The sequence below is a fragment of the Panicum virgatum genome, chromosome 8N (genome assembly GCF_016808335.1).
Source record: "Panicum virgatum strain AP13 chromosome 8N, P.virgatum_v5, whole genome shotgun sequence".
Taxonomy (NCBI): domain Eukaryota; kingdom Viridiplantae; phylum Streptophyta; class Magnoliopsida; order Poales; family Poaceae; genus Panicum; species Panicum virgatum.
This window is the reverse complement of record NC_053152.1, coordinates 43,877,945-43,899,716: the sequence shown is the minus strand read 5'-3', so window position 1 is coordinate 43,899,716 and position 21,772 is coordinate 43,877,945. Positions and strand designations below refer to the sequence as shown.

Genomic DNA, 21,772 nt, shown 5'->3' with positions numbered 1-21,772 from the left:
GTTTGGGTGCTCCAACGTGGATTAGGGGAAAGCGTCAACTCCTCGATACCACGGGAAAAAATCCGGTTGTCTCGTGTCTCTTACTTTTATTTCAAGCAATTAAATCCTTTTGTTGTTACTCTTGTCTTTGATTGCTTGTAGTTTGACTAGGACAACTTGCATGGTAGTGTGATCTTTTACTTAGGTTTTGATCTTACTAGTGTGATATCTTTTAGGCAACATGATCATGATAGTGTGTTTATCTAGCTAAGGACCTTGTGCTAGCATGCTCTAGTGACTTAGGTTTCAAATTTATAGATTGGGCAATACTAGTCTAGGTTAAGGACTTGATAGAAATTTGAAAAAGTCCCAATTCAACCCCCCTTCTTGGGCCACGATCCTTAGGTGATCTCAACATTCGAAGATGTATACCGTCGACAACACTAGTTATCTTGACTAATTTCTTGCTTCCTATTGTTTCTAGGAACATAGGCGCACATATTGAATCTTGGAGTGGTGCTTTGGTTGGTGCTCACACGGTATTGAGTTTTCTGGTCGGCCACCATACATCCATAATAAGTATAGGTGGGATCTATTGCCACCCTTACATATTGGATCGGAGTATATATTGTCTTTACGCGACTCAAAAAGAGATCTTGTCCTTGCAGGGAACTTGTAACTTGTGAGTCTGCTACTCAGAGGAAAGAGAGTTTCCCACACATTCCAGCATACCTTGGACATGATTTCTATAACTTGTCTCTCTTAGTATCATGTACTCCACCCTGGATTATTTCGGTGAGTTATAAATGAGTCCTTCCTGTGTCATCTCATTGATATAGTATTTTATCCTCTACAATTACATGGATTAGCTAATGCTAGTTCGAACACATGCTTCTGCACGGGTTAGTAATTTTATAGCCATAAGGATTAGAAACTTATGAATAAAGTTAAGCCCACATTTAATACTGATATGTTTTCTCTCTATAATTGTTTATTTCTAACAAATTACATATGTAGCAACTTTCTTATCTTTATAAGGATGTGATAGACGAATTTAGTTTCTGAGTACTTTATATATATAACTTTTCCATCACCACTCATTTTCCCCTTTTGCATCACACCACAATGTGTTTTTGACATTTATTTTATTTGTTGAAAACCTAAGCTTGAACTATGTGTTTGACATGGAAATCGATATGATCATCATTTTATGCAAACAAATATACATGGTTTGCATGATGATACACATCATGCATGTATAATTGAGTTAATTTTTCTATTTTAACACGTTCAAAGGATTATTGATTCTATAAGTTTATACGAAGTCACCACTAGCCATCATGTATCAGGTATCTACTCGCTGCATAAGAGTGAAACTAATTGGGTAAACATGTACACCCAACCAACAAATAGAAGGAATAATTTAATGTATGCATACAGATTCGACCATAACCCCTAGATGTAGCACAAGCCTATGATAGGACAGGTCTAATAAATCATTTTAAAAACAGAATAATACTAATCTCTCTCATGTCCATTTCTTCACCTCAGATTACAACCAAAGCTGGAAGCCATCCCCACATCTCATAAGTTCATATAGAATCAAAAATAAACTATAATGAAGCTGTAGAATGCAGAAGGAATCATGCAGCATACTAGAGTAAATCAGGAATAGCCTGAACACTTGCCGTTGCTTTAGTAACAGAAATCACTACCATCACCCGAAGCAGGTAATCCAAACTCATACCAATGCGTGATGCCTAAGCCTAAAAGTTCATCTTCTATTGTTGCAACAGCCTCGTGAAAACTTATAGACCAATTCGAGGAAACTCAAAACAATTTGATGTATGAGAAACCCTAACTTCCCCCAATCCACTCACCTGCACGATGCAGCGAAGACGGCACCCAGCACGGCCCTGCGGAACCTGAGCCCAGCGACCGCCGCCCCACCGGCGTCCTTGGTGAGAATCGCCGCGGTGGCGCCGAAGGAGAGCGCGCTGGCTGCGGTGAGGAGGGCGGTTGCGAGCGCGCGCCGCTACAGCAGGGGCGGGCACCGGGACGCGGTGAGGAGGAGGGCCAGCGCGAGAAGCCCCGTGGTCGTGCAGGCGAGGAGCAGGTGGAGCGCGAGGAGGAGGCCGGCGGGGACACCGAGGAGAGGGTGGCAGCGAACGCGCTGGGATGCCGCGAGGTGGAGCGCCGAAGCGGCGGCCGAGAGGACGGACTGGAAGGCGAAGACAGCGAGCCACCGCTGGCCCACGGCGTCGCGGGGCGCGCCGTGCTGCGGGGCCCGGTCCATGGTGGCGACGGCAACGGCAACGGCGGCGGGGGCGAGGGTTTTGGGAGGTTTTGAATCTCTGTAGCCTTAGCCTTTTTTCCTCCCCCCTCACGCACTGCTGTCTGTGGGGGTGGCAAGGCGGGGGTGGCAAGGCTAATTTACCGGCGCCCGGACGGAAGGATTGGTCCGGTCGATCCGACAGCCTCAGTCCGTGCTCAAGCCCAACGTGCACCTTCCATCCCAGTTTTCAAATCAACAGCAAAATATATGGTATAAATTTTTACACATAAATTTTCGCACAAAATTATCTTGATGCAAAATTTTGCGAACGAACTTTCGTAGATAAAACTTGTGGAAAAAATTGAAACAACACTTTGAACAGAAAAAATTTTGAAGAAAATTTAGGAAAAACACGCTCCGAAAGTTCTTTTAAAAAATTGAGCAAAATCTTGACACAAAGATCCACGAGAAAAAAACATGAAAAACGTTAGAGAAAAAGTTTTGGAAAAAAAAAAGAATCACCTTGGGCGCCGCCGGCGGCCTCGGTAGAGGGGCAACGTGGAAAATGGAGGAGGTGATGCGGAGGGATAAGGTGTGCGGACCGCACCACGTGCTTTGTCCAAGGGGCGGTGGAAAAAATCAACCGGTCGCAAGCGAGCTTACGGTCACTCGTAGAGTCAGTATTGCGGTTCTCGGCCCGTTTGAACTGGGGAACTTGCTTGTGCGTGAGCGAGGTGCTTGTCTCGTGTCTGTTTTGAGCCGCTTTGCTCATGTGGTTGACACGCGGAGTTGGCGACTACCGAGTACCGACTACTACAATGTGAGCGTTTTCCTTCGTGGCTTAATCCCTAAGCTATGCATGTGATGGCTTTTATATTTATCCATAGAATTTTTTTAGCAGTAGGAGCCAAAATCCGGAGCATAATGAAAGGATCGTGGCCCAAGAAGGGGGTTGAATTGGGACTTTTTCGAATTTTTAACTAGTATTGCCCAAACTACAAATTCGAAACCTAGTCACTAGAGCACGCTAGCAAAGGGTCCTTAGGTAGGTAAACACACTATAATGATTATTTTGCCTAGATGGATGCACACTAGCAAGATCAAAACCTAAGTAAGAGCTCACGCTACCATGCAAGTTGTCCTAGTCAAACTACAAGCAAGAATAGCAACAAAAGGAATTAATTGCTTGAAGTAAAAGTAAAGGACACGAGACAACCGGATTTTTTCCCGTGGTATCGAGGAGTTGACGCTCCCCCCTAATCCACGTTGGAGCACCCACACAAGGGTATAGCTCCCTTGCTCCACAAAGAAGCAAGTGATCACTAAGAATGCTCCTTCTCCATCTACGGAACGGCGAGCTTCACACCGTGTACAATCTTCTTGTCTTGGGGCTCCCACAAACTCCAAGAGCGCACCAAGAACCTCCCGATCACCAAGACCGGCTAGGTGCCGTCAAACACCAAGAGTAACAAGCTCCTAAGCCTTCACTTGACCAACACTCAGTTGGTCCTAGCTCAAGCACACTTGCTACACTTGCAAAGGATGGATTCTTCAAGGTTGAAGCACAAACAAAATGCTAGATCTTCTCTTGTTTGCTCAAAGCACTTTCTCTTCTTCTCAAAGGTGGCCTCAAGTATTCAGGGTGTCAAAGGCAACTGAAATGAGCCATGGGGTGCCCTTATATAGAGTGGAAAGAGTTACATAGCCGTTGGAAGTCCACTGCAGAAAAACCGTGAGCATCGGAAGAATCGATGGTTGTCAGATTTGAAGCGTCGGTTCAACCGGTCTCTCTGTGTCCAAATTGTAGCCGTTGGGGTTCTGACACAGTATCCAGGCTTGCGTCAATGCACCGGTGCATGCTCCGTAGGGGCATAGGTTCAACCGGTGCTGAAGAGGTTCACTGATCAACTCAAACAAGCTCTCTGGAACATAGGATGTCTAATGCACCGGTGCTTTGATTCTGAAGTGTCGGTTCAACCGGTGCTGAAGAGAAGTTGAAGTCCATCAAAACATGCTCTCTGGAACAAAGTACATCTAATGCACCGGTGCTTTTCTTGGGACCATCGGTTCAACCGGTGCTATAGGGATTTCTGATTTGATATCTGCTGGCATCCAGAGAGATAGACCGATAGGGCGTCGGAACTTCTGGTAAGCATCGGATGCTCCGATGCAAGGGGCACCGGTTTAACCGGTGCTGCTGTTTTTCTTTATTTTCAGCTGAATTGACTTGGATTCGATTGTGACTTCGATTGTTTCTTCTTCCAAGCGTTGTGTTAACTTCTATTGACCATCTTGGGCTAATTTTGAGCGAGTGTGCAAGATTTCTAAAGCCAACTTTATTTCGATCAAGCTACTAACTCATGAACCCCTCTTAATAGTACGGTCAAGAACTAAAAACTATAAACCCTAGCTAAATCAAGTGTCCTTCATCTCCTTGTGACACTTGAGTCTAGAAAGGTCCTTAATCTTTGAAATTGAGCCCTTAGCACGCATGGTTGTTCTGAATTGAGGGGTCTCTTTTCATATTTCATATGAGACTAAATTAACCATTAATTTTTCCTTCAAAAACACACATTAGTCGCATACGGTTGTCATTAATCACCGAATCTTACCATTAACATCTATGGGCCTAGATGCACTTCAATCTCCCCTTTTTTGGTGATTGATGACAACATAAAGTAGAGATACACAAGATATGAAATTGAAAGCGATAAACAAGCATGCAATACTCGAAATAAGGCCCATGTAGGGACATGTCAACACAGAGCATACACAATATCCAAATAACATGTCCATACACAAAATCCATGAAGATCCAATCACGCCACAAACCACCAAGCTCCCCCTATCTCTACTCCCCCTATCTATCTCCCCCTTTGGTAACAAAACACCAAAAAGAAAGGCGATCTAATCCTGAGCTGGAGAAGGCAGGGTCTTCCGGCTAGGTCCGGTGGAAAACTGAGCGGCGGAGTCGTCGACGTCGTCGTCCGTCCAGTCGTCATCGACCGAAGAAGACTTCTGCTCGACCGAAGTCGTCGGAGCAGCAGAAGTAGCTGGAGTAGCAGTAGAAGCTGGCGCGGCGACGACCGTGGAGTCCGTCGGAGGAGCAGACGTGACGGGAGTCAGGTCTGGCTGAGTGGGGCGCACGACGGACGGACGGAGCACCTCAGGCTGAGAAGGTGAGTCGAACGTGAGTGACTGAGCTGAGGGATGCTGTAGCTGATGCAGAACCTGCTGCTGTCTGAGGAACTCTGCACGCTGCTCGGCGGTCTAGGTACTAGGCTGTGGAGCATGAGCCGGAGCAGCGGTGGAAGTATGAGCAGGACTGGCAAACAACCCGGTCTGAAGAAAGGGTGACATCGGGAATGACGCCAAGGGTGTCTGCACAAAACCGCCAACAGGTGGAGCAGGAGCTGTGGGGTCGAACTGGAGCTGTTGGGGTGTGGGGAGCTGAGGCTCAGGCAGTCCAGTGTGATGGTATAGCTGACCGAAGCATCCCGAGAAGAATGTGAACATCTGCTGCTGAATCTAGGACTGCTGCTGTAGCTGTAGCCTCATGGCCTCCTGCTGCTGTCGAATCCCCTCAAGCACTAATGTCTGGGCCTCCTGCTGGCGAGCCTGCTCGGCTTGCATACTCAGCTGAGCTGCAGCAAACAGGTTCTACTGGTCAGAGAGCCGAGTAAGTATAGCTGCAAGAGAGTCTGGCTGTGTGACCTGTGCAGTGGTAACTGGAGGAGCAGGGGCTTGTGCTGCACCGGAGGATCCTGCCTCATTGTCATGAGCACCTCGAGGAACAGTAACAGTGGGAATGAAATCCTCGTCATTCTCCGAATCCTCCGAGTCTGTGATCAGGTAGTGTGGGAGCTGGGCCTCTGCTGCTGCTAGTGAAGCGTCCTCGGCTACTGTCGGATCATCTGCAACTCTGCCCTCAGCCAAGATACGCTCATCGAGAACCCGCTGTGCTCGGCGCTGGCCTCTCGAACCACGACGACCGTCTCGAGGAGTAGCAGGAGAGTAAAAACTGAAGTGTGTCCTCGACTGCTCCAGCTCATCCATATGCTCATTCTGACTGAGCTGAGCCAGAATCCAGCAGATCCAATGAGCAAATGGATGGCGGCGGTGAACTGTCATCCCATCCAGAATCACGTCCTCTAGCTCGCAGATAAAGAAGTCGACTAGGTCAAAGTCATGACCTATCATGATGTACAATAAGAGCCACTGCTGCAGAGCTGTAATCCCCTCATTGTATCCAATCCGGAACAACAGACTCTTCCTCAAGGCTAGGTGTAGAGAGTGTACCACTGGAGTCAGCCTGTCCGGAGTCCTCGGTGTGCCAGGTAGGAACGGCTGCTGAAAGAGAATGCTAATCTCCTCGTCAGATGGGACGTGAGACTCATGAGGACGACGAGGAGGCACTGTGCTGCCATAAGCCTGATATTGTACGAAGTGTGGCTCCTCGGCAATCTGAACTCCAAGCACGGTAGCCAGTCGAGCCCGGGTCAAATGATAGTGCCTCTCCTGGAACATGAAGTCAATAAACTGCCGGTCCTCCTCAATAAACAGAGTGGCGTAGAAGACTCGAACCCACTCTCGAATGTATCTGGACCTCTCACTGAGTAGAGCAGGCAATCCATCATATCTCTCGAAGAGAGGAAGCACTGGACTCCCTCCTGCTGCTACACGCATAGCCACCCAGTGGAGCATCTTGTGCTCACTGATCTTGATATACAGCTGGCAGTAGGTGTGGTAAAAAGACTCCTGAAGCAGAGTGTAAAAGCGACGACTAACTCCAACGTCTCTCTGCTCGGGAAACCACTGCTCCGGGGTGACATATCTCAGTCTCTTGACCCTCGGTCCTGGAATACCCCTGAGATCAAAAAGGTCAACCTCGGGCAGCTCCTGACCACTGTCCTGACCTCCTGTCTAAGTGCCACTGTCGGTGTGCTGCTGCTCTGCATGACCTGCTCCCCTCTGAGTACCACCACCTCGAGTCCGTGGACGTGAGCGGGACTCAGGTGTGGTCTGAGCTGTTTGAGTACGTCCTGAGCGACGTAACTGCTGCTGTGGCTCCCCCTGAGCCTGAGGATCCCTGATCCGAAGTGATCCCTGCCTGTCTGCAGCATCTGCAACTGCCTCAGCTTGCTCTCGCTCGCGGTCCTCATGGGTGCGCTTCTTCTTCTTCTACGCAACCATCTTACCCTTGCCCTTCTTGTCACCAGCCATCTGTCATAGAAGCATAGCAAAGATTTGATTTGAGCCTATGACATGAAATCTAGTGGATAGCAGCCTTGATATCGATGACATGCTAGAAGATTTAAAAGATATCTATGTGAGCATGTGCAAAGATAAGTGACAAGATTCTTATGTGAGTGATCAAGGCAAGGATATATGTGAACATGTGTAAAAAGGATAAGAAGATGAAGATACATCACATGCTAGGAGGGGCAGCACCATACCCTTGCTAATCCAAGTATCGGTCGAGAAGTAAACGAAGAAAACGCCTAAAAGGCAATTTCTCGAACACCTTGCGGGCACTCGAACCAATGGAGGAGGGAATTCAAATCGAGCATGAATGCTTGCACGAGGGTGAAGGTGTGGATCAGGAGAAGCTGTGCGCGAGAGGAAATTGCGTCGGCGGCGGTGATGAGCAGTGGCGCTGCGGAAAAGAGGCGGCGCGGGTGTGCGGGTGCTGCGTGCGACTGGCGGCGTGCGGGCGGTGAAGCAGTGCGTGAGAGGCGGCGGAGGCGCTAGCGGGCGGCGGTGCAGAGGAGCAGCGGCGGCGGCGCGGCGTACGGGCGAAGACGCGGGTGCGGGGGCGGTGGTTTCGCGAGGAAGAAGAAAGGATAGAGACTGACTCGCGGGGCCCGCGGAAAGGTTAAGTGAAACAGGACGTGCGGGCTCGCCAACCCTAAAGCACCGGAAGGTCCGATGGTTCGGTGAAAAAGGCATCGGTGTATTCACCGGTGTAACTTTGACCAGATCTGAACGAGTTGAAAACAAGTCAATAGAGGGCACCGGAAGAACCGCTACTGAGGTATCGGAACATCCGACGGGCGTCGGTGTATTGGCAGGAGTAAGGTCCAGAGACGCTGCAGGGGCCAAAACTCCACGCAGTAGCACTGGTTGAACCGATGCAAAGGCGTCGGTTCATCCGCCAACCATCGGATGCACCGGTGGCCATCGGTGTAACAGTAGGAGGTTGTTCCAGAGGCGATGCAGAAACCGAGCCACGAAGACTTTAAGCACCGGTTGAACCGATGCAGTGAAAAACCAGGCGTCGGTTTAACCGGTGGTTAAGAAAAATTTCTGCTGAACTACAAACTCTACTTCTGATCCAAATCTTTAAAACCAAAGCCATAAACACTCAATTTGGACCATTTTCGAGACACAACCTCACCCCTCAAACACTCAAACTATGTGCTCGCATGCTTTTACATAAACATAAGCAAATTAAGATCCAAGCAAGGTTTAAACACAAAAACCAAATGTATGAGCCACTTTGACTATGAACTTAGAGATAGAAACTTTAAGTTCGATAGGACGTGACTCAATAGGCATGAAAGCGCAATATTGATCTTATCACCCTTGTGGAGATGATATATCATATTTAGCATGAATATCTTTCTCGAAGTGTGATTTGCTCCCTTGTGATGCTACTCACGTGATGCAATGCCAATGCAAAGCTAGAAATTAAACATGGATGCATTCTATATGACAAGCACATGCATTGCAAAAATTTAAATCTATCTTGTCAAGTTTGAACCCTCGGCAAGCTTCTTCATGATGAACCATTCTTCATGCCATGAGCGAAACCAAAACCACCGGCTCATGCAAGACCCATGTTCATCACTATCTTGACAAGGTTAGACAAGCCCCTAGCACATGTACATATGAAATGCATCTATATGACAAGGCAATTATATGACGTTAGAAGCATCTAAAACGTTAAGCTCACTTCGCAACCTACAAAAGGTGTTCTCATCTAGAGGTTTGGTGAAGATATCCGCCAATTGATCTTCGAAACGAACACCACAAAGTAGTATATCATTCCTTGCCACATGATCTCTCAGAAAGTGATGGCGAATATCTATGTGCTTGGTGCGAGAGTGTTGAACCGGGTTATTAGCAATTTTAACGGCACTCTCGTTATCTCAAAGGAGCAGGATCCTATCTAATACTACACCATAGTCCAAGAGGCTTTGCTTCATATAGAGGATTTGAGCACAACAAGCCCCGGCGGCAATGTATTCCGCCTCCGCGGTTGACAAGGCCACGGAATTTTGTTTCTTTGACGACCAAGAGACTAAGTAACGCCCTAGCAAGTGGCACCCACCCGATGTACTCTTGCGATCCACATGACATCCGGCAAAGTCCGAATCCGAGTATCCCAAGAGAGTAAAACTAGCGCCTTTGGGGTACCACAAGCCTATGCTAGGCGTATGCTTGAGATATCTAAGGATCCTCTTAACTACACTGATGTGTGATTCCTTAGGATTAGCTTGAAAACGGGCACACATGCATACGCTAAACATGATATCGGGCCTAGATGCGGTTAGGTAAAGAAGCGACCCAATCATAGAACGATAGAGAGTTTGGTCAACCGATTTACCTCCCTCATCCAAGTCAAGATGTCCATTAGTTGGCATTGGAGTCTTGATCGGCTTGCAATCATCCATCTTGAATTTCTTGAGAATATCCTTTGTGTACTTTTCTTGATGGATGAAAGTCCCTTCCTTCAATTGCTTGATTTGAAACCCAAGGAAGAAATTAAGCTCACCGATCATGGACATCTCGAATTCCCTAGCCATCATTTCTCCAAATTCTTTGCAAAGAGTGGGGTTAGTTGAACCAAAAATGATATCATCAACATAAATTTGACATATGAATAGCTCTTCATTGATGATTCTTGTGAATAGAGTTGTATCCACCCTCCCGATCTTGAAGCCCTTGTTGAGAAGGAAGTCACGAAGGCATTCATACCAAGCCCTTGGCGCTTGCTTGAGCCCGTAGAGCGCCTTGTGCAACCTATAAACATGGTTAGGATATCTAGGGTCCTCAAACCCGGGAGGTTGTTCAACAAACACCAACTCATTAATAAAGCCATTTAAGAACGCACTCTTCACATCCATTTGAAAGAGTTTCATGTTATGATGTGAAACGTACGCTAAAAGGATACGGATGGCTTCAAGTCTTGCAACGGGGGCAAATGTTTCACCAAAGTCCAACCCTTCAACTTGTGCAAAGCCCTTTGCCACAAGTCTTGCCTTGTTGCGAATCACTACACCATGCTCATCTTGTTTGTTGCGGAAGACCCACTTAGTACCAATGATATTTTTGTCTTGAGGACGTTCTTCAAGAACCCAAACTTCATTGCGGGTGAAGTTGTTGAGCTCTTCTTGCATGGCCATCACCCAATCCGGGTCCTCAAGAGCTTCATCTATATTTGTGGGTTCCAAGCAAGAAACAAAAGAGTAATGTTCACAAAAGGAGGCATATTGACGTCTACGAGTTCTTACTCCACCGGAGGGGTTACCCATGACCAAGTCAATGGGATGATTCCTTGAAGTTCTTGTATGCCTCTCTTGTACTTGGGATGTTGATTCTTCTAGTGATTCGTCATCTTGATCTTGAGCTTGGGCTTGTTCACTTGTCATGTGCGTGTCATCAAATGGAAGTTGTTCTTCAACCACTTGTTCATCTTGGGCATCATGGAAAGGAGGTGAGGCATCTTCTTCTTCATCGGATGACTCATCATGGTGATGTGATGGTGTAGACTTGTCTTCATCCTGTGAGTCATCCTTGGAAGTGACTTCAACTTGAGTGGATGAGGCTTGTAGCTCTTCTACTTCCTCCTTTGGCTTGACTTGCCCAATAGTGATGTTTTTCATGACTTCTCAAAGTGGTTCATCACCTACATCATCACAAGAGAAAACTTCCCCTTGGGAGCCATTAGTCTCATCAAACTCCACATCACAAGTTTCTTCAATCTTGCTAGTAGCACTATTGAATACTCGATATGCTTTGGAGTTTGATGAATAACCAACAAGAAAACCAACATCACATCTAATTTCAAACTTGCCTAGGTGCTTCCTTTTCTTGAAGATGTAGCATTTGCAACCAAACACCCGGAAGTAGGAGATGTTGGGCTTCCTCCCAATGAGAAGTTCATAGGGTGTCTTCCCTAAGAAGCGGTGAAGATAAACTCGGTTGGATGCATGGCATGCGATGTTAATGGCTTCCGCCCAAAATCTTTGTGAGATGCCATAGTCATCCAACATTGCTCTTGCAAGAGTGATCAATGTCTTGTTCTTCCTCTCCACCACTCCATTTTGTTGGGGTGTGTATGTTGATGAAAACTCATGCTTGATCCCCAAGTCGTTGCAAAGCTCTTCTACTTGAGTGTTCCTAAACTCCGTGCCATTATCACTCCGGACCTTCACAACACTTGACTCAAATTCATTTTGAGCTTGCTTGACAAAAATCTTGAAGATCCCCATAGTCTTGCTCTTGTCCTCTAAAAAGAAAGTCCAAGTATATCTAGAATAATCATCAACAATTACAAGACAATAGAGATTACCGCCAAGACTTTTGTAGGTGGTTGGCCCAAAGAGATCCATGTGTAGTAGCTCCAAGCTTCTTGATGTTGACAAATAAGCCTTCATGGGATGTGATGATGCAAATTGCTTCCCGGCTTGACAAGCACTACACAATTTGTTTTTGTCAAATGTAACATCTTTGACACCAACCACCATACCTCGTTTGAAGGCCTTCTTGAGTTGGCTCATGCCAATATGAGCAATGCGGCGATGCCAAAGCCAACCCATGGAGTTCTTGGAGAAGAGACATGTCGCCAAGCTTGCATCATTAGATGAGAAATCAACAAGGTAAATGTTACCATGTCGAAATCCTTTGAATATTAAGCTCTTGTCCTCCTTGCTTGTCACTATAACCTCACTATCACTAAAGGTGCATATTAGTCCTAAATCACAAAGTTGAGCAATAGATAACAAATTAAAACTAACCGACTCAACAAGCAACACATTAGAGATAGAAAGATCCTTTGTGATGGCTACCTTACCCAAATCTACCACTTTTACTTTTGAGTTGTCACCAAAGGTAACATGTTCATAATCGCCCACATCTTCATCTAGTGAGGTGAACATCTTTACATAGCCGGTCATGTGTTGTGTACATCCGCTATCCAGCACCCAATGCTTGCCACCGGCTTTGTAGTTCACCTACACACAAATGAATCACTTTTGAGGTTTGGGAACCCAAGCAAGTTTGGGTCCTTTGACATGAGTTACTAAAGCTTTAGGAACCCATTGTTGGCGTGGTAGCTTTCCCTTAATGTGAGTGCCAATAATTTTTGCCTTAACCTTGCCACTTTTAAGCTTGCTTAACAAGAAATGATTTTCATTGAATTGAGACTTGTAATTAGGAGGCAAGGAAGGAGGTGGACGAGTAGGAATTGGACACTCCCTTGTGTGATGCCCGGTGATTTGATAATGTTGACAATATGAGCCAACTTCCTTGGTGAAGCATGCCTTGAGCTCCGGCGACTTGGGACAATTTTCAGGAGGGTTGGGAAATGATCCAAGTCCATTTGTCCCATAGTGCCTTGCATTGTGGAAGAGAATCTCCTTATGCAAGTATTCTCCTCTTGTCACATTGAACATGCATTTGGTCATGCTTTCAAGTTTCTCCTCAAGTTGTTTCTCCCTATCATGGTTAGTCTTTGAACAGAAAGGAGAAGCATGATGACAAGTAGTAGGGTGAGGCAACTCCACAAGATCATCACAAGAAATAGCTATATTGACTTTGATGACTTTCTTTTGAGATTCTTTTAGTTCTTCATCCAAAGCATCAAAGTCAAGGTCAAGTTCTTGATATTTCATATTTAAGTTAGCATAATCAAGCTTGAGCTTTTTGTTGCATGAAGTAAGTGACTTGTTAAGCACAACTACTTCCTCATATTTAACATTCAATTCATCATGCTTAACAAGTAGCTTGTCATGCTCCTCTTTAAGTTGCTTGCTAGGAACAATGTTTGTATCATGAGTTTCTACTACCTCATTATGCCTAACAATCAACTCATTATTTGAGGCCTTAAGCTTGGCATATTCAATTTCAAGAACTTTACATTTTGATTTGTACTTCTTGATCACTTGTTGGTACTCATTTGGATGTTTTGCACTTCATTAGGAGATAAGCAATGTTCACTTTCATCACTAGAGGAATCATCATTATCACTCACCTTGGAGTTACCTCTTGCCATGAAGCACATGGGTGGTGGAGGTAGAGGTGCCTCATCACCATCATCTTCATCATCATGCATGGCAATCCCCACAATCTTTTTCTTGGATTCTTCATCACTTGAGTCATCGTTTGAGGATTCACCATCCGTGATCCATTCTCCAAGGAAAGCCTTGACCTTCTCTTTTCTTGTGAAAGACCCTTTCTTCTTGTAGTCCTTCTTCTCATGACTTTTCTTTGAAGTCTTGTATTGATTGTCACAATCTTCTTGTTTCTTGTTGAGCTTTGAAGGCTCCGGACAATCATATGAGAGGTGGCCATATTTGCCGCAATTGTAGCACACTTTCTTGACATTTTCCTTGCTTTTTCGGGTACGAAACTTGTTTTTCTTGGGGTCATAGTTGTACCCTCTCTTGTTCAACCTTGACATCATCTTGGAGGTCTTCCTCATGAGAAGTGCTAGCTCAACATCACCATCTTCATCACTTGAATCTTCATTAGCTTTATCTTCACTTGAGTTTGGTGATGGAACTTTGCACTTGTTCTTTTTCTTGGACTTATGATCACTCTTAGCTTTGAGTGCAAGATCTCTCTTGTCTTGCGGTGGATCAACTTCTCCCAAGAGGAACATCTCATGAGACCGAATCTTCCCAACAACATCACTCACTTCAAGCGTTTCAAGATCCTTCTCATAGAACAATGAGGTGACGATGTTGTACTTGGGCTTGTGTAGACAATGTAGGATCTTCCGGATGATGTCACTATTAGATAAAGGAGAAATTTCAAGAGTGTTAATGTCCTCAATAAGCACATTCAATCGAGCAAACATTTGTTCGACCAACTCATTTGGAAGCATTTTGAATTCATTAAGTTTTTCCTTAAGCACTTGATATTTTTCTTCACGAAGCTTTTTAGAACCAACATAGATAGCTTCAAGTGCTTCCCAAATTTCATGAGAGGTCTTTTTGCTATGAACACGAGCAAAGATCTCCTCACTAAGAGCATCAAATAAAGCATTCTTTGCTCTAGCACCATATTTGACTTGATCTTCATTCCACGGACCAACAATAGGTTTTTCCGTGACCGCCCAAGCGATGGGATTAATAGCCTCAAGGTAACCCGCCATGCGAGCTTTCCAATAAGCATAGTTTCTCCCATCGAGCTTGGGTGGACCACCACTTCCCCCGGCCATTCTCTAGGATTTTAAGCCTACAAAGAGAGCCCTCGCTCTGATACCAATTGAAAGGATCGTTGCACAAGAAGGGGGGTTGAATTGGGACTTTTTCAAATTTCTAACTAGTCCTTAACCTAGACTAGTATTGCCCAAACTACAAATTCGAAACCTAGTCACTAGAGCACGCTAGCAAAGGGTCCTTAGGTAGGTAAACACACTATCATGATTATTTTGCCTAGATAGATGCACACTAGCAAGATCAAACCTAAGTAAGAGCTCACGCTACCATGCAAGTTGTCCTAGTCAAACTACAAGCAAGAATAGCAATAAAAGGAATTAATTGCTTGAAGTAAAAGTAAATGACACGAGACAACCGGATTTTTTCCCGTGGTATCGAGGAGTTGACGCTCCCCCCTAATCCACATTGGAGCACCCACACAAGGGTATAGCTCCCTTGCTCCACCAAGAAGCAAGCGATCACTAAGAATGCTCCTTCTCCATCTCCGGAACGCGCGAGCTTCACACCGTGTACAATCTTCTTGTCTTGGGGCTCCCACAAACTCCAAGAGCTCACCAAGAACCTCCCGATCACCAAGACCGGCTAGGTGCCGTCAAACACTAAGAGTAACAAGCTCCTAAGCCTTCACTTGACCTACACTCAGTTGGTCTTAGCTCAAGCACACTTGCTACACTTGCAAAGGATGGATTCTTCAAGGTTGAAGCACAAACAAAATGCTAGATCTTCTCTTGTTTGCTCAAAGCACTTTCTCTTCTTCTCAAAGGTGGCCTCAAGTATTCAGGGTGTCAAAGGCAACTGAAATGAGCCATGGGGTGCCTTTATATAGAGTGGAAAGAGTTACATAGCCGTTGGAAGTCCACTGCAGAAAAACTGTGAGCATCGGAAGAACCGATGGTTGTCAGATTTGAGGCGTCGGTTCAACCGGTCTCTCTGTGTCCAAATTATAGCCGTTGGGGTTCTGACACAGTATCTAGGCTTGCGTCAATGCACCGGTGCATGCTCCGTAGGGGCATCGGTTCAACCGGTGCTGAAGAGGTTCACTGATCAACTCAAACAAGCTCTCTGGAACATAGGACGTCTAATGCACCGGTGCTTTGATTCTGAAGCGTCGGTTCAACCGGTGCTGAAGAGAAGTTGAAGTCCATCAAAACATGCTCTCTGGAACAAAGTACATCTAATGCACCAGTGCTTTTCTTGGGACCATCGGTTTAACCGGTGCTATAGGGATTTCTGATTTGATATCTGCTGGCATCCAGAGAGATAGACCGACAGGGCGTCGGAACTTCCGGCAAGCATCGGATGCTCCGATGCAAGGGGCACCGGTTCAACCGGTGCTGCTGTTTTTCTTTATTTTCAGCTGAATTGACTTGGATTCGATTGTGACTTCGATTGTTTCTTCTTCCAAGCATTGTGTTAACTTCTATTGACCATATTGGGCTAATTTTGAGCGAGTGTGCAAGATTTCTAAAGCCAACTTTATTTCGATCAAGCTACTAACTCATGAACCCCTCTTAATAGTACGGTCAAGAACTAAAAACTATAAACCCTAGCTAAATCAAGTGTCCTTCATCTCCTTGTGACACTTGAGTCTAAAAAAGTCCTTAATCTTTGAAATTGAGCCCTTGGCACGCATGGTTGTTCTGAGTTGAGGGGTCTATTTTCATATTTCATATGAGACTAAATTAACCATTAATTTTTCTTTCAAAAACACAAGTTAGTCGCATACGGTTGTCATTAATCACCGAAACTTACCATTAACATCTATGAGCCTAGATGCACTTCACGTAATAGCCCCACGAATCTTTGTGGGGGTTGATTCATAATATGCTTTCTTAAAAGGAGAATATTGAAGCAAAATTCGTTGCAGGAAAAAAGAACAGTGTTGAAAAGATACAAGAATCGACAGCATGGTCCCGTGGACAACCCTGGAAGTACTTCTAACCAGAGCAACCTACTAGCGACGCATCTCGTAAGGTTAATTCAGCAGTCAACCTCGAAACCGAGTTGTTCATGGCGGTCAATTTCGCGCGCAGAGCCAGTGGCAGCGGTTCCTGCGACCGCTTGGTTGTTTCCAATGGATCGATTGCTCCTCGCTTTCCTCCCGCGGCGATGAATTGATGGCCATCCGCAGTCAAATGCGCAGCCCAACAACCACTGAGAATTGGAACGGCGGATTGCTTTGATCAATCGCTTGGCCTCTGGCATTCCAACTCAAAATTTACTAGGCAGTTCTGAGGATCGCACTAGTGTTCGCCCCTATAAATCACCGAGGCGACGCCTAGCGGTCGTGCAAACCGCGCGCATTGGTAGTCAGTCTGAAAGCAGTCGAGCATTTGTCAGTCGCCGGAGTTCGGCCGGAGGCGCGGCGATGAGCGACTACTACGACAGCGACGACGACGTCGTGCTGGTGCGGCAGGAATCGCCTGATGGCCACGGATTCAGAGGGAGGTCGTCGGCAAGGGGGAAGGAGGCGACCAGCAGGTACGGGACGTGGGAGCAGAGCGAGCTGGAGAGGCACATGTTCTCGTGGTCGCTCCAGGATGTGCTCAACAAGGATCTCTTAAAGGAAAAGGTGCGCATCTGCCCTCTCAGCCTTTCCTTTTTATAATCTGTGCCTGCTTTCATGCACAGCAGAAATGCATATATGCCATTTGTTATTCTTCAATTAGGAAGGATCTGGCCAAGGATAAGCCTACCTCACATTTTTTTTAAGTGATTTGTTTTGTTGAGGAGTACACCTGAATGTGTCTGTGGACGAAGAGGATCTGCATACCGTGTGACTAGAAACAATATCCGATCACAAATGCAGGTAAAGCAGATACCCGAGACTTTCACCTCGCTGGAGGATTACATGTAATCCTTCATGGTGCCGTTGATCGAGGAGACCCGCGCGGACCTCTGCTCGGCGCTGGAGGGCATCAAGCACGCGCCGGCGGCCGATGTGGTCAGGATGGAGCAGCTCGCCAGTGACCAGGCCATCTTCAGCATCGCCGTCGCAGAAGAAATTTCCGCCCCCACCCCCCTCGGTGTTGCTCCCCTGCCCTCCCCCGCCAGCTCCAGCTGCGGCGCCGCTCCGGCACCTCCGCCGCCGCCCTCCACCGCCACCGCCGCTAATCACCTCCGACCCGAGCTCCCCCGCTCTAGTCCTGGCCTACCGGTTGTCCACCGACCTCCAGTGGCCGGCGGCGTCCCAGCCGCCTCGCCGCGCCGCCGTCGCAACCCGCCTCCGCCGCTGGGCTTCCCTACCCCCCCACCTCCCTCTTCTAAGGTCGCCGGTGGCCACCGGACTCAGGCAACCTCCCACCACGAACTCCGGCCGTTGCTTCCCTCAACGGGGAAGATGAACAGTAGCGGCGGCGCCCTTCTGCTACAGCTTGCATCCCACTCGCGCGCGCGAGGAATAGATTTTTCCGATCCCAACGCGCCCCAGCGTGATCAGGTCTACGCCCCCAAGAACGCCGACGTGCTGGTGCTGACAGATCGGAAGCCCAGGCACATCTCGGACCTGGGGCGGACGGGGAAGTCCTACCTGATCGGCTCGGTGCTCAAAGCTGAGGGCGTCGACGGCACGGTCGTGCGGCTGTCGCGTAGGCCTGAGGAAGGGCTGCCCCTTGTCGCGGTGTTTCTGATCAACATGACCACGTACAATCGCATACAGAATGCTGTGGATGTGCACGCTGACGCGTGCTGGAACAAGAGCATCGTTGAGAAGATGCTCAATCCAATGGTATGGACGAACTCCATTTCCCTAGCTAGTGAATATGCTGTGAATATTTACTTTTACAGTCCGTAGATTTCTTTTTTTCTTATGACAGATTGGCCAAGGGTACAATGTGTCGTCGTCAGTGCTGCCTTCCTGTCTTCTGGATGGGGACCTTGGTGCTCATGAAAAGTTCGAGCTCAACGACTCGCAACTGAAGGCCGTGCACGACTGCGTTTCAGCAGTGCGGGAACCGACGTGCTCCGTGCGCCTGATCAAGGGCCCTCCTGGGACGGGGAAGACGAAGACCATCAGCGCGCTCCTGTGGTCCATGCTGATCAAGAACCACAGGACAGTGACCTGCGCCCCGACGAACACCGCGGTGGTGGAGGTGGCTTCTCGAGTCCTCAGACGTCTCATCGAGGAGTCCTCCGGCGGAGGTTGCAAGAAGTGCTTCCTGAGTGATGTCGTGCTCTTCGGCAACGAGGACAGGATGGGCGCGGACGGGGACCTAAAAAGGATTTTCATGGAGTCCCGTATTGGCCGCCTGCGTCGGTGCTTGGTGCCATGGTCAGGGTGGACACACTGTCTGAGTTCTATGCTCGGTCTTCTTGAGCATCCTTTGGTTCAGTATGAAAGGTATACTGAAGGCATAAAAAATGACATAAATAAATTGATCTCAGAAGAAAAGGAGGTAAGGGATGATCTTGTCAGTAGGATGAAGAACGAGGAAGTGCAAACTTCATCCAGAAAAGAAAAAATCAAAGAATTACAGAAAAAGCTACAGGAAGTACAGAAAAGTATACAGGAAATAGAGAAAAATAAAATGTCGTTCAAAACCCACTTTCAGAGTAACTACAAACGTCTGGAGGAAGATTTGCGCAGCTGTGTGGAGATTTTCTGCGATGATCTTCCCAGATCTGCAACCTCTGAAGAAAACTTTTGCTGCATGGCTGAGGTTCCGCCCTTGCTCAATGCGTTTGCAGAGCTTGTACAATCTGAATCTGATGAACACTTGCGAACCCTGTTTGATAGTGACGAGGATGGAACAGACCGTTCTTTGTTCAGGAATTTTTTGACCCATGTGCACGACGGAGTGAATTTTGAGCTGAAGCAGGCAAGGTCTTCATGTCTTCTGAAGCTAAAACACCTGTCTGCTCACTTTGAGCTGCCAGAATTATTCGACAGCCGAACGATCGAAGAATTCTTGCTTCAGAGGGCAAAGATCGTGCTCTGCACAGCATCGAGTTCTTACCGCCTGCACTACCAGCAGAAGGCCCAGCCGTTCGAGGTCCTCGTCGTGGACGAGGCAGCGCAGCTTAAGGAGTGCGAGTCGCTGATACCTCTGCAGCTCCCTGGCGTCCGTCAAGCCGTTCTCATCGGTGATGAGTGTCAGCTTCCGGCACTGGTGAAAAGCAAGGTAACTCCTTTTTTTTTGTGTGCTACTCCGTCTTTCACCTGCCATGATGTGAAATCTGCAACATCAGTTTGGATGAAAATATTCTGATCTATCTATAAACAAATAAAACTCGTGCAGGTTTGTGCCGATGCAGGATTCGGAAGAAGCCTGTTCAAGAGGCTGACATCCCTGGGGCAGCCCAAGCACCTCCTCAACGTGCAGTACAGAATGCACCCATGGATCAGCAAGTTCCCTATCGAGAGCTTCTACGGTGGCGAGATAGCCGACGGCCCAAACGTCCTGAACAGAGACTACGAGAGGAGGTACCTGACCGGCCCCATGTACGGCCCCTACTCCTTCATCAACATCGACGGCGGCACTGAGAGCACCGGCAAGCACGACCGCAGCCTGATCAACCCCGTCGAGGCAGCGGCGGTAGCCCGGATCGTGCAGATGCTGTCCAGAGGTATCTTCTGCTGTTTCGACTGATTCGCCTTTGCTCGTGAATCACACAGTGCGTGGAGCTTAACTTGGTGTGCGCAGAGTCGGTTGGCACGAGGAGGGAGGTCCGCGTGGGCGTGGTGTCGCCGTACAAGGGCCAGGTGCTCGCCATCCAGGAGAAGCTCGCCGTCGCCGGGGCGTACGCGATGCACGACGGGTTCTCGGTGAAGGTGCGGTCCGTGGACGGGTTCCAGGGTGCCGAGGAGGACGTGATCATCTTCTCCGCCGTCCGGAGCAACACCACCGGCAAGATCGGCTTCCTCGCCGACATCAACCGCACTAACGTCGCGCTGACCCGGGCCAAGTGAGCGCCTAGCCTCCCCGATAGCTACCTACCCTGGTTTCTGCCGTTTGTGTGCAGGCACGAACGTCTTGTTTCATTCTCCTTGGCGTGTTCTGTGCCGTTGCAGGCATTGCCTGTGGATCGTGGGCAACGCGAAGACGCTGGCGAGCTGCAAGAGCATCTGGCGGCAGATCGTGGCCGACGCCAAGGACCGGGGCCGCTTCTTCGACGCCGAGGACGACGAGGACCTCTCCAACGCCATCAAGGCCGCCATCGACCTGGACGAGGTGGAGAGTCTGCAGAAGTTCGATGGCCTGCGTATCGTTGGTGGTGGTGATGGGTCGCGGTCAGGGGGTGCGATGGTGACATCGCTTCCAAATTGACAGAAGTTTGGCGGTACTAGGCTACTAGCCACCCACCCATTAGCGGATTGGCCATCGCTAGGAATTTATCTTGCTTTGTTTATGAGGTGATTGATCTGGACCCCTTAAATAAACGCCATCAGAGGATGCCATCTCGCTTGTTCAGTTGTCCTGGTACTAAAGCACTATCTTCAGGTACGTCGTTTGTCCATTCCTTCGAATATAGAAACAATCACGAGTTCTAAATGCGACGTTTTGTAATTGAGATGTGAAAGGATCATGGTTCAAGAAGAAGGGTTCACATTGGGTCTTCTTCAAATTCTAGTAAGTCCTTAACCTAGCACTAGTATTACCCAATCTATAAATTCAAAACCTATTAACTATAGCACACTAGTAATAAGATCCTAAGTGGGTAACCACACTAACATGCTAATTTTGCCTAGTTGAGATCATACCATCAAGGATAAAACCTAGTTAAGAGAGCACACTAGCAAGTCTATATCCTACACTACGGGACTGTGCCTATTTGCTGTGTGCCAAGGGCACACGGCAAATGCCGGTTTACACTCGGCAAAGTGTTTGCCGAGTGTAACACACGGCAAACAGCTCACGGCAAACAACGGCCGGCAAAGAGTTACTCCCTCCATTCAGTTTTGATAGATATATTTCCATATGACACAATGACCAAGGGCATCACAAGTGTGCTTATCAATCTAATAAATGCCACATACTTTTTTGTTGGTCATCCAATGTTTTAACTAGGAACTCCTTGTAACTAGTGCTATTTATTGTCAATACCCATGCTAATAGTAAATATAGCTATC

General features: G+C 47.5%; 1 protein-coding gene across 6 annotated transcripts in view; it reads left to right on the top strand.

Moving 5' to 3' along the window:
* LOC120686469 overlaps nucleotides 1-21,222 on the top strand; it is a 34,544-nt gene extending 13,322 nt beyond the window's left edge. For 3 of the 6 annotated variants that reach the window (XM_039968691.1, XM_039968694.1, XM_039968695.1), the window contains exons 2-9: nucleotides 464-564; nucleotides 648-774; nucleotides 16,929-17,275; nucleotides 17,513-18,430; nucleotides 18,519-19,823; nucleotides 19,941-20,268; nucleotides 20,346-20,607; nucleotides 20,714-21,222. In XM_039968691.1, coding sequence (XP_039824625.1) covers nucleotides 17,567-18,430; nucleotides 18,519-19,823; nucleotides 19,941-20,268; nucleotides 20,346-20,607; nucleotides 20,714-20,969 — 3,015 coding nt within the window. In that variant the 5' untranslated portion in view covers nucleotides 464-564; nucleotides 648-774; nucleotides 16,929-17,275; nucleotides 17,513-17,566 and the 3' untranslated portion in view covers nucleotides 20,970-21,222. Of the gene's footprint in view, nucleotides 1-463; nucleotides 565-647; nucleotides 775-16,928; nucleotides 18,431-18,518; nucleotides 19,824-19,940; nucleotides 20,269-20,345; nucleotides 20,608-20,713 lie in introns of all 6 variants that reach the window. The other 3 variants (XM_039968697.1, XM_039968696.1, XM_039968692.1) reach the window with 3 other exon arrangements.
* Nucleotides 21,223-21,772: the final 550 nt, after the last annotated feature.